This window comes from Kogia breviceps, chromosome 18 (genome assembly GCF_026419965.1).
Source record: "Kogia breviceps isolate mKogBre1 chromosome 18, mKogBre1 haplotype 1, whole genome shotgun sequence".
Lineage (NCBI taxonomy): Eukaryota > Metazoa > Chordata > Mammalia > Artiodactyla > Physeteridae > Kogia > Kogia breviceps.
In genome coordinates, this window is record NC_081327.1 from 46,438,581 (window position 1) to 46,451,631 (window position 13,051).

Consider the following 13,051-nt stretch of genomic DNA (forward strand, 5'->3'; position numbering starts at 1 on the left):
ATGCAGATTCCTAGTGTTAAATGACCCCAGTTATTAACCCCTCTCCCTTTACAGATACAGAAATGGGGGCAGAGGAGGCCAAGCCACATGCCTGAGGGGACCAGCTGGTCAGCAGAGCTGGGATTAGGGTGTCCTGATTCTCTAGCAAGGGTGTCTTGACTATACCGAGCTGCATCTCAGTCACCTGTGGCAGATGCTTGGTGTTAAGGGAAGAGTTAGACAAATGTGGGGTCCAACCAAATCTCACCACCGAGATGTCCAACAACTCAGGTCAGTTCTGTCACTATCTACCCAGAGTTAGTGCAGACCCCACAGTAAGAGCTCAGCCACACAAGACTGCCCCGCTTCAGACGCCAGCTGCGAACGGGCTGCGGAGGCTGCTGCCGCCCAGCTCACAACCACCCATCACGTGTGATAATTTGCTAGAACAACTCACAGATTCAGGAAGACGCCCTCCTCACGAAAAATACGTTACAAAGGCTACAAACAGTCAAATGAAAATGGTCCACAGGGGTCTTGAGCAGAAGCCTCTGTGCCCAGCAAGTGGATGTGGTCAGCAACTTAGAAGCGCCCCAAACTCTGCTTACGGGGTTTTTATTTAGGTTCCGTTATGTTGGCATGATTGATTAAATCATTAGCCACTGGTGATTTTGTTTTTTAAAATTTATTTATTCATTTATTTAATTGTTGGCTGCATTGGGTCTTCACTGCTGCACGCGGGTTTTTTCTAGTTGCGGCGTATTCTTCGTTGTGGTGCGCAGGCTTCTCATTGCGGTGGCTTCTCTTGTTGCAGAGCATGGGCTCTAAGCGTGCAGGCTTCAGCAGTTGTGGCTCGCAGGCTCTAGAGCGCAGGCTCAGTAGTTGTGGCGCACGGGCTTAGTTGCTCCGCGGCATGTGGGATCTTCCCGGACCAGGGCTCGAACCCGTGTCCCCTGCATTGGCAGGCAGATTCTTAACCACTGTGCCACCAGGGAAGCCCTGGTGATTTTTTAAAAAAATTAATTAATTTTTGGCTGCGTTGGGTCTTCACTGCTGTGCACGGGCTTTCTCTCATTGCGGTGAGTAGGGGCCCCTCTTCATTGTGGTGTGCGGGCTCCTCATCATCGTGGCTTCTCTTGTTGTGGAGCACGGGCTCTAGATGCACGGGCTTCAGTAGTTGTGGCACGTGGGCTCTAGAGCGCAGGCTCAGTAGTTGTGGCGCACGGGCTTAGTTGCTCTGTGGCATGTGGGATCTTCCCGGACCACGCCTTGAACCCGTGTCCCCTGCATTGGCAGGTGGATTCCTACCACTGCGCTACCAGGGAAGTCCCTAGCCATTGGTGACTGATTGATCTCTGGCCTCCCTCTTCTCACCAGAAATCGGGGGATGGGTGGTGGGTGTTGATGGAGGGTGGGGCTGGAAGTTCTAGGGGTCAAAGGTGTGGTTTTCCTGGTGACCAGATCCCATCCTGAAGCTGTTGGGTTGGAAGCTATTCCGTAACATCTTATGGAAAAACCCGAACGAACTTTTTGGCCAGCCCAACACTTGGGCTCCCCCAGGAGTCCTCTCATTAGCACACAAACAGTAAATTCCAAGGGTTTTAGGGGTTTTGTGCCAGGAACTGCACAAGAAACAAAATACGTATTTATTGTACCATGTGGGGTATTTGCAATTTCTTTTTTTTTTTTGCGGTTCGCGGGCCTCTCACTGTCGTGGCCTCTCCCGTCGCGGAGCACAGGCTCCGGACGCGCAGGCTCAGTGGCCACGGCTCACGGGCCCAGCCGCTCCGCGGCACGTGGGATCCTCCCGGACCGGGGCACGAACCCGTGTCCCCTGCATCGGCAGGCGGACCCTCAACCACTGCGTCACCAGGGAAGCCCTGCAATACTTTAAAAAATACAGGTGTACTGCAAAGACAGAATAGGCCTCTACAATGATGCTTATTCACATCATTTCTACCCCCAGTTGTCTATAGTGGTCTCAAAGGCACACACAGGTCACACCAGACACTGTTGGTGCAGGAGGGCTGGGTGTGTGTGTGTGTGTGTGTGACTCGGGGATGGGCAGGCTCCCCTCCCTGAGTCTCAGGATCCACAACCTCAAATTCAAAGGCCCTGTAATGGAGCTCAATGGCAGGGCTGTAACAGAACTGTGAGGTCCAGACAGAGACAACAGCAAAGATGAGGCAATCTGATGAGGTGTCTGGGACCGAGAGGGTCCACCCTGCCACAGATGCAACCTCAGGCACCCAAAGAGCTTCCAGACTTAAAAAGCGTCTCCCAGGGACTTCCCTGGTGGCACAGTGGTTAAGAATCCGCCTGCAAGTGCAGGGTACACAGGTTCGAGCCCTGGTCTGGGAAGATCCCACATGCCGTAGAGCAACCAAGCCCGTGAGCCACAACTACTGAACCTGCATTCTAGAACCTGCAAGCCACAACTACTGAGCCCACGTGCCACAACTACTGAAGCCCACGCGCCTAGAGCCTGTACTCTGCAACAAGAGAAGACACTGCAGTGAGAAGCCCATGGACTGCAAGTAGAGAAAAGTAGAGAAAGTAGAGAGTAGAGAGAGCCCAAGCAGAGAAAGCCCAAGCGCAGCAACGAAGACCCACCACAGCCAAAAATAAATAAGCAAATAAATAAATTTATTTTAAAAAAGAAGTCTCTTATTTGTCAGTCAGGGTGCCTCAAACTTGCGCAGGCTTCGGTTATTAATGTAGAGGTGTTAACTGGAAGAAGTAAGGCATTACATGATTACCAGAGATGAGTGGGGCTAGTCAGAGGATAGCTCCCTCCCTCCCTGCAGAGGCCCAGCAACACTCCTCCACACCCTGAGCAGCTGGCCACACCTCCACAGCGGCCTCATGTCACGGCTGTGGCCCAGGGCCCGGGGGTGAGCTCAGGATGCTGGGCAGAGTTTGAAACCAGGCAGCTCCATCACTTCCACTAGAAAACTCAGACATTGACTGTAATTCATTTTGGTGTCTTTAAATTTCAAGCTCATCTATCCAGGTCAGGAACCATTTGTTTACATCTAACAAGTCAAGGCTGCGGTAGCATCTTTCTAACATACCGCCTGTCTGTGTGCACCTGTGCAGCCTTGTGGGCGAGGGGAAGGCTGGCAGGGATCACACCATCAGCTGTGCTGGGACAGGGCACGTGGCCTGGTACAGACCCCTCAGCTCCCCCAGCCACCCGACCTGCTTTTCAGAGAAAGGGGAGCTGGGGCGGGGGGTTTGGGCACGTGGTAGTTCACCTATGTGAATCACTCATCTCCTGGAGAATGTCCCCAAAGCAGCTTGGAGGGATCATTCTGGAACGCCTGCTGGCCCAGGAGGCAGAAAAAGCTCCTCGACACCCAGCGAGCTCATCACCGTGGCAACCCTCCATCCCTGAACCGCCCCATCCCTTGGCTACCTCTCCCTAAGGAGACTGACTGAGGTGATGCAAATATAAACGTGGGTTTGCCTTTCTTTCAAAAAAATTTATCCTGAAATATTACAGATAAAGAGAGTAGAAAGGTGTAATGAATAATGTAAGAAATATCTGTGTCCCCAACTCCCAACTGAAGATATAAACCCACATCATTAAATGAAGCTCCTCTGTTATCTTTCTTTTATTGTATAACCTTCCCAATCCCATGAGAGGTAACCACTACGCTGAATTTAGTGTTTATCACCCATTTGTTTATATATATTTGTACTGAATGAATATATGAATATATATAATTATATAGTATATATATTATTCTGAGTCAAAGGACAATAACTTTCTCATGTTTAAAAAATTTTATTGCGGTGAAATTAACATAACGTAAAATTAACCACGTTAAAGTGTACAATTCAGTGGCATTTAGTGCGTTCACAATGTTGGCCAACCATCACCTCTATGTTCGCATGCTTTTGAACTTGTATAACTGGGATTGTACGTTAGGTGTTTTGCATCAGTGCTGCTTAAGAGGGTCATCTGTGTTGACGCATGTAGCCCTGGCCCAGTCGTTTCTCTGCTGTACTGTATTCCACTGTGTGGCTATTCCCTTCTCCTGATGGGCACTGGGTGGTTTCCAGGTTTTTACCATCACCAATGAGCCTGCCTCCTTGTGCACATGCTGGTGCTTCTCTAGGATGTCAAGCCAAGAGCAGAGCTGCTGCGTCACAGGCCGAGTGCAGCTCCAGATTCACGAGACATCGCCAAAGTGTTCTTCAAGGCGGTGCTAATTTATACTCACAGAAGCCTGGCTGTCTTGGGGAGCTGGGAGCCTTTAGTGTGCAATTTAATTAGAGTAACTTAACACTTGGATAATGTATTTCATTTAATAAAATACTGTGAGGTAGGCAGAGCAGGATTATTAAGCATTCTCAGAAACCTTTTGAAGACAAGGAATCTGAGACACACAGGGAGGGACTCAACCCGGATGGCAGGGCTACAATCTAAGGTTAGAGGCAGGACGCCAAACCCACTGTAAGATGTTGACAGTGTTCTCCTCACGTTACATTTCTCCCTTCCCTCCCTGACACAGCCACCTTGTCCCTTACTTGAGTGTAGATCTGTCGATACCATCAGCTGAGTGCACAACAATGAAAGCTCACCGGCAGACCATGGAGAGGGGCCCTGGAAAGGAGAGTCTCTGGGGACTAGGCAATTCCAGGCTGTAGGGAACCAGGGTGGAATCTTCAGGACCTCCACAGCCCACTTTCCCTCTGTGGTCAACTTCGTGTGCACAAAGATTGCATCTGGTGGTCCTGTTGGATCTAAGTTGCCTTAAGAGGGCATGAAAAAAAAGCTGCAGAAGAAAAGAAGAAACTTGGCAGGAAAGCCTGAAGCGGGAACCCTGGGTACACCTGTGTGCCCAGGGAAGGAGGTGCAGTGGGATGGCATTTAGGAGACCTCGACCCTCCAAGGCACTGTCACCTGGGCACCAGCCCCTCCTGCCCTCACTCGCTGAAACCAGGCAGCATCCCAAAGAGGAGAGGGCAACACTGCCTACACCGTGTAGCACAGAAACTTGGTTCTGGGGCAGGGCTTATGCCTCCCCACCGGCTTGTCTGCCCAAGGCCCAAGGGTGTCTAGGTGAGGCAGCACACTCCTCCCCAAAGAGAGGTTCACATGCCGCCCCAGGGCACAGAGGACTGGAAGCTGAAGCCAGTGTGTCCAAGCCTTTGGTGTGTACTTTTCTGACACAAGCTTCTGGCACCGGCGTGCGCCAGCTGCCGTTCTTCTCAACTGGAAGCATCTCTTCATCTTTGGCTGCTCTGTCCCCCTGCACTCAAATCTTTCCAACGTGAATCCTCCAACTAGGGGCTGGGATCCGGAAGGTGATGAGAGGCTGTTCCATCTTGCCTGCAGGGCCCCCACCTTCTGCCCTCTAGGCATAAGACGTAGGCGTGATCGCTGGCAGTTTCAAAGTCTGATCTCAGGCAAGTTTCCTCTTCTGGTCAGATAACTTGTGAGGAAGCACCGGGCACATGGAACCACTGCATCATTTACTGATGAAGCTAAGAGCTTCTGAATCCTTCCCCAGGAGTCCACCATCTTACATCAATTCCTAATTGTTTATTGGTTTTTTGGTAATTAAAAAAAAAAAAGAGTCATGGACCCTTACCCGACATGCCTGAGCAATTCCAGTTCTGGCTAAAGACTGATACCAAATACCAGAAGACCGCATTCCAAATAGCCACACGGCACACACCTTCTCTGTCCTGCTGAGGCCAAGAGGCAGCACAGCCCCTGGAGAGCCCTGTCACCTGCCTTCATGGTCCCTGCCTGGCTCCCAGCAGCACCATCACGCCACTCTTTCCTAGAGAGGTTTTCTGCATCACTCTGCAGTACCAGCTACCAGCTGGCCTGCTGGGCCTGTCAGTTCTCATGAAATCGGGCCCTGGGCTTAGTCCAGTTCCCCTCCTCAGCTCCAATGGCGCACGGCTCACTCAAGACTTAGTTCTTTTTTTTTTTTTGAAGATGCTGGGGGTAGGAGTTTATTAATTAATTAATTTATTTTTGCTGTGTTGGGTGTTCGTTTCTGTGCGAGGGCTTTCTCTAGTTGTGGCGAGCGGGGGCCACTCTTCATCGCGGTGCGCGGGCCTCTCACTATCGCGGCCTCTTTTGTTGTGGAGCACAGGCTCCGGACGCGCAGCCTCAGTAGCTGTGGCTCACAGGCCTAGTTGCTCTGAGGCATGTGGGATCCTCCCAGACCAGGGCTCGAACCCGTGTCCCCTGCACTAGCAGGCAGATTCTCAACCACTGCGCCACCAGGGAAGCCCAAGACTTAGTTCTTAATGTGGCCCTTCTCCCCTAGGGACCTCATGCACAGTTCCTAATTAGAGGACTGTGTTCCTTGGGAAATAGGTGAACAGAACACATAGAGAAGGCTGTTTTTATTCTCTGACCTTATGCTGTTTTAGGGCAGTTTTTTTCAGTAACGGGAAGGTAACAGATGCTCTGGAAATTATGCGTTTATCTGGCCTGGGACAAGAAGACAAAGGCTGAGGGCAAGAGCAAGGCCAGGAAACTCATCTCTCAGGGATTCTCTGGACTCCACAGACTAGCAGGAAGTATCCTTGGCTGCCCTCCTCAGTCATCCATGCCACGGACAAGGGAGGCGCACGGTGCCTGGCAAAGGGCTACTGAGCTGCCTCCCAGTACTGACTCAGGCCCCCACTTCCTGCAAACATTTTCCTTGGCAATTCCCGACTCCTAGATAAGGAGATGTCACTTCCTTTGGGAGTCAGGCAGATTAGTTTTCACTAAGTGTGGATGTGAAGAGCTAGAAAAAATATTATCCACCTGTTCTTAAAAACTGTGGGCTATGGTTCAAAGAAGACAGAAAAGATGATTCTCAACCTGAGACGCACACACCTCAATCAGCGCGACCACCCAGCCTGGCCTCAGTGAGTAATGAGCATCATAACCTCACGGCCATGCAGGGCTGACAACCAGGTCTTGCTTGCATGACGATCTGCCCACATATTAGAGGACTGGAGGGGGAGACCTGTGCGTGTTCCCTGCACATGTCACTGGCTCATCTCGACCCTGTGAGGTTCTGGTATTACTCAGGCCACTTCCAGACCAGAAAATGAAGGTTCAGAAAGCTGAACTGTGCTCAAGCTCACAGAGCTGGTAGATGTCCAGGCAGGATTCTGAATTCCAGTCTTTGGAACCCTACCTCCCCCAAAACCTGTCCGTGTTACTCAGGACATCCCCACCGCCTGCCCACAGGGGCAGGATGTGGTGTTTACTGCTTTATTAATAGGAAGTTTGGAATTTAAATTTTCCTAAACAGTTACAAAAATAAAAAAGTCCTTTGGAGTCTTCTTTGACAAATCAAAAATTAAAGAATTACTGAGGTGAGGGTACACGTGAAGTTGACTTTGAGAACAGGAAAATGGCTGAAGGAAAAGAGAAATCCCTAATGCAGCAATAGTATATCCTTATTTTCAGCCTCACATTATACCAGCAAATAGGAATCGCATTCAGGAGAGAAGCAGGAGTGGAACTGACAACAGAGCTGCCCGGGGACTTGGTGTTCCACCAACACTGGCGACTCTCTTCAGAGAGAGCCCCACAGCCTCTGGGCGTTCACGGGGGCGCAGGCTGGTCACTCTCTCCACCACGGCAGCCAGGACAGGCCTGGGAGGTGCTGGCTTGGCCTGGTGGACTTCGTAGCAGAACAAAGGAAAGGTGAGTGCTGTCATCTTCACCAGCCTCTCACGGGACCCACCTGTACTTTTTTATTTTTATTTTTTAAAAGACAAACTATTAAAAGTAAAATGAATGAAATCACATGAGATCAAGATACAAAGACAGAAATTCAATGTAGAAAAAAAGACCTTGCTGGGAAACAGTCAATGGGAAACGCGGGAAACATTTCAAATATGCACAAAAAGCTCACGTTGTAAACAGGATTAAGCTGCTGTAGGTTCCTCATCACATCAGGGTTTCATTTTGCTCAGCCTGAGATCTCGCTCGATTTCAAACTGCCTGTGATCCACTCGGTCTAGAAAAGCTTTCCGTTCAATGTACCTGGAAGAAAATGAAGATATCTGTCAGCAGATGCAGTAAAAGAAAATGCCTCCCCTGCACTGTCCTGTCCTGTTCCCCCGCACCCCTCACCCGGGTGTGAAGGGGTCCACTTGGCCTGTGGGATCATCGGGTTACAGCAAAGACAAACGGATGACCACAGGTGGTGCCCAGAGTGGACAACACAACTATTTCAGGAACATCCAGACCACTCCCATTTAGTCTAAACAAGGACGTTTCTGGTTCAGATGTGAGTGAAAATAGAATGAAAAAGAGAAACCAACAACTTATCAAGGGGAAGTACATTAGAGGCTGAAGGTAAGAAAATGTTGCAATTTTGTAACCAGGTTTTAAGGAAAGAACAGGGGATCCCTCAAGCCCAGGTTCAGAGCCTGGCTTGGTTAGACATTAGCGGACCATGCTGGTCAAGGAGCATCGTTTTTCTCAGCAGCAAAATAGTGGCACCACATTTCCTGGCCTTGTCGGTGCGCTGAGTTGGTGGGGAGAGAAAGCTATGTACCCTGCACATACGCATCAAAATGTGGGAAAAAGGTGCCTCTCCAAGGAAGACACCCAGTAAGAACTACCTCCTGGGGCTGCAGGGAAGGCGAAGTGGGCTGAGGTGCGCAGAGCGCTCACCGTGGAAGGTATTTACCTGTCTGCAGCTCCTTCCTTCCCCTCACCCTTCCCACCTCTCCTTGTGTCCTCCACCCAGGCGCAGCCAGGGTGCTTCTGCGAGGACGACAGAAGACGCCTTTCCTTAAATTCCTCCAAGAGAACGAGGTCAAGCACCTCTGCCATCCACGGCTCACACACAGGGTCCCCTAAAAGCCGGTGGTTTGCCCCTCATCTTGGCCAGGCTCCGCAGACATGGCTTCCATCAGCCTCCCAGGCAGGGTGGGAAGGAAGCACAGGGCTGAAGCAGCAGGCACTGTGAGGAGAAGGCTGGCCGCTGAATGAGACACAGCTGCATTGTCGTGCACCTTCTGGCCATGAACTGTGCTGCCGCTTGCCTGGGGGGAGGGGATCTCTGCTGCTAATTAATCTGTTGAGAGAGCAAAACTGCCACTGAAAACGGGAGGCAGAATTGAATCTCTGCACTAATCTTTCTTTTGTTGCACTGTGGAAAATGTGCATCTGTCATTACAAGGTCATTACGTTTAGGGTGAGAACGTTACCGGGTTCAGGACCCTGTGTTCCTTTGCTAAATTCAGGGCCTCGCTTGCCTGCCCACAGCACCCTGTCAGGAGCAACCCAGCCCAGCCCAGCCCATCCGCTCTCCAGCCAGGCCTGCGGCCACTAACCCTATACCTCACTACAGACAGGGTGGCAGCTCTCAGCTTGAATCCCGACCCTGCGGCTTGCTGGCTGTGTCTCTGGATAAGCCACGTAACCTTGCTAATTCTGTTTCCTAATTTGCACCCCCTCCCCCCCAAAAAAAGGTAATCATCCTTAATCATTCCTACTCTGAAGGGCTGTTGTGGGGATTAAATGAAATAGCGTACATATTATGCCTAGCACAGAGCAGGTGCTCAATAAAATGGCAGAGTTGCCACCATCATTTCGGGAAGCCAGCTTCCGTCAGGGTTCTGAGGACAATCCGTCCAAGGGGAACAGTCAGCTCTCTTGATGCACGTTATCAGCAACTAGTAACTACCACCTGGTCTGGGATCTGAAACTCAGCTGTTGTGTCAAAATCGCCAAGGAGGGGCCAGAATGGCTGGAAACACAAGGGCAAGGCCTGCTTGTAAGCTTGACACAAGCCCTCAAGGTGAGGTCATCAAATTCAGCAAGTGAAATACAGGATGCCTGGTTAAATTTCAATTTCAGATCCCCCGGCAGATGGGGAAGCCACAGACACTGTGGACCCCTTTTGATAAAGTGTGAAAGCAGGAGAGACTGTGGCCGGTAAGTAGACACAAGACAGAACAAATTCATCTTCTGTCTACCACCAAGGGACCCCTGATTCCCCAGTGGGGACTGTTAACCGAAATCGACGGACGGGCTCTGTCACAGTACAACCGTCAGCCCTCCCCACCCCAGCCCGCAGGCCCTGGTGGAGCTCACAGTGGGACCAGAGCTTTGACAGCGGCGTGCTGTAACTGCCTCCCCTCGAAGTTCCACAGAAAATGAGGGAGCCGTGGTTCAAGACGACTTTAGGGTGTGTTTCAAGAGAGCCATTACCCAGGGATACCTCAGAGAGCGGGCCTGGGGGCGGGAAAGAAGAGGAAGTATGTGGCTTTGAGCATTTGTGGTCTTTCTTCTTGACTTTCCTTTAAAGAAGAGGAAGTGAAACTTAAATTAAGATGCTCACTGAGCATGAATAATGCCTTTTGCAGGTTCCCGGAAGCAGGTCCAGCTGACCTTGAGACTATCAAGAGGTGCTTTGTGACCACCTAGAGGGGTGGGATAGGGAGGGAGACGCAAGAGGGAAGAGATATGGGAACATATGTATATGTATAACTGATTCACTTTGTTGTAAAGCAGAAACTAACACACCATTGTAAAGCAATGGTGTGTAAAGCATAAAACTCCAATAAAGATGTTAAAAAAGAGGGAAGCCAGGCTGGGTGCTAAACAAGCAGGTGCAGGCAGAGTTCAGGTTTAGGGAACGCCTCAGGCAGCAAAGAGAGGCACATATGCAGAATGCAATTCTCAAGGGCAACCCAGACAAAGGCCATCAAGGCAGGTTTGGCGACTTCATTCCCCCATTCACAGCATCTGCAGCTGCTAACAGGATCCTTGTGATGGCTTTGGTTTGCAGCCAAGAGCTGACCAGGAACAACACTTCTACTCGACATCCTCCTCCCACCCTCAAGACAGAAAAGGTGCCAAGGATGAGGGTGGCTCTGACGTTTACTATGTGTGTGACTGTGGGCAAGATACTTTATGTTTCTTCTCTGTAAAACAGGAATAAAAATTACAGCACCCCTCTGACAGTACAACGAAACTGTGAGAAGTACTTTGTAAACAATAAAACCAAAAATGGCTATGAGTGTTGCGCGGTTCTTGCTTCCCATTTCTGACCTGACTGTATCACTATAAAGCCTCAGAAACTGGGACAGCTGGAACAGGGACCAAGAGACCAAATGCCCCAGAAAGAGGAAGGGCTTGTGGGGAAGGCTGCCTCCTCCAAGGTGGCCCGAGTGGACGACCTACTTTAACTGAGCCTCAGAAAGTTTTCAGGCACCTTAAGCGGGTTACAGTCCCAGAAGAGAACCACCAGCTGACAAGTGCAAGGCTTCTTTTCTGGTCTGTGCCCAGCACTCCTGGGGACCCAGACTGACTCAGCCCAGTCTACTGGGAAGGGCAGAGGGGATCATCCCTTCCCACCACTACTGCCTTTTGTGGCCCATTTATGAGGCTGTAGCTCTTCACTGTCATTAATAAAATATGCTAATAGCACCAAAACCTAAGGGAAAATTTTCTAAGCTTTCCCTTTCAGAACCAGGTTAGACACAATAGGCTCGATCATCTTTTTGATCCTGCAGCCCAAATTACTTTTCTGCCACCAATTTTATTGAGATCTAGGTCATTGTAGAGGGAAGGAAAAACAGAAGAAGAGGACGAGAAGGGTAGAAAATGCTTCCAGAGAACATGTTAGTACCTACTTCTGGGAAAACAGGCTGCAAGTGAAAGGACGCCCATCCACCCCCACAAGAAGGCAGAGTTCTGTGGGGCAGGTGGGTGTGCTGATCCCCCAAAGCTCCGCCAAACAGTCACATCTGCCCACAAGAGGCGTCCTGCCTACTGGTCAGGAAAAGAGAGAGCACAGGGAGGTGCCGGGAAATCCGAAGCAGGCACATAACGGAGGATGTTTCCGGGCTGCGTTATCACTGTGCTCCCAGCAGAGCCAGCAGGCGTTCTGTGCAGCATAAAGCTGAGAAGGAAAGTGGAACACCACCAGAAAGCAACAGGCAGCGCAGGCCCTCTGAGGCTGGAATAAAGCTCTGTGATGGAAGTACTAAGAGGTGCACTTCTCTGCCCTGAGAAGTGCAAGTGATAGAAGCAATCTGCTCAACGTGACGCAAGCCCTGTGCAAGAGAAGGCTCGCAAACACCTCGAGGGCCAAAGTGAGAGGGTGGTGATTTTAATTTTCTTGTCCACTGCTTTCCTCCCATCTCACCTCAAGATTGTGCTCGTTCTGAAAGAGTGACTCTTGGGGGTCATGGAGACAGATTCTTTGGAGAAAGAAAATTATTTTCTCTCTCCTTCACGCCTCTCCAAATCACAAACACACCTGGTCTCCAACCATCGAGCTCCATGACCTTCAATTAGATTGCCAGCAGCAGCCGAGACCAAGCCCGTATTCCTCTCATTTTTCTCTGCATTGATCCCTCCCCACAAACCCGCTGGCCTCTACCTCAGCAGTGCTGGAGAGACGTGCTGCTGATGGCGAACACTGCCAGGGAACCTAGTGCGATCGGTTATAGGAATAGAGGGAAGCAATGTTAAAGGCCTTGAGTGCCGACTGGTGACACTGACCCTGAAATGCTGGACTGTGCCCTGGAGTCCACGGCTCAGAGGAGAAGCAGCAATTCTTTGCTGTGCAGCCGACCTCTTTGGTAGAGGCATTTTAACCAACTCTGCTGCCTGAAAATGATGCCTACGTGGAGATGTCATTCTGACTCCTCATGCCCTTCCTTTCTGGGTGGTTAATTCCAATCTTACTAGGTTCCAAAGCAAAGCCATGGCTGCCTGACAGCCAGTGGGAGGCGCGTTTAGACAGTGCAATGGCTCAGCGCCTGCTCTGGGACAGGTGCTCTTCTAGCACCCCACTGGTGGCGGGGTGGTGAAGCAGACCCTGCCCTTCGGGGCTTACCATACCTGAAACAAAACACGACAACATGTATCAATTGACAATAAATGTGATGAAGAAGGTCAAAGAGGGTGATCTGATGGAGGGTTCCTAATGTGGGGCTACTCTGAGAGAGTGAAGAGTGGCCTCTGAGTGACGAAACAAGAGCCCACGGTGGAGGAGGATCTGGGGCTAGAGCACGTGGCAGCCACGGTGGGGGAGCAGCGCAGAGGCTGGGCTGCTGTGAGCAGGCGAGA

General features: G+C 50.7%; 1 protein-coding gene across 2 annotated transcripts in view; it reads right to left on the reverse strand.

The window, feature by feature from the left end:
* Positions 1–3,749: 3,749 nt before the first annotated feature.
* CFDP1 (craniofacial development protein 1) overlaps positions 3,750–13,051 on the reverse strand; it is a 137,401-nt gene continuing 128,099 nt past the window's right edge. For both annotated transcript variants that reach the window (XM_059043762.2, XM_059043766.2), the window contains one exon: positions 3,750–7,999. In XM_059043762.2, coding sequence (XP_058899745.1) covers positions 7,909–7,999 — 91 coding nt within the window. In that variant the 3' untranslated portion in view covers positions 3,750–7,908. The remainder of the gene's footprint in view (positions 8,000–13,051) is intronic.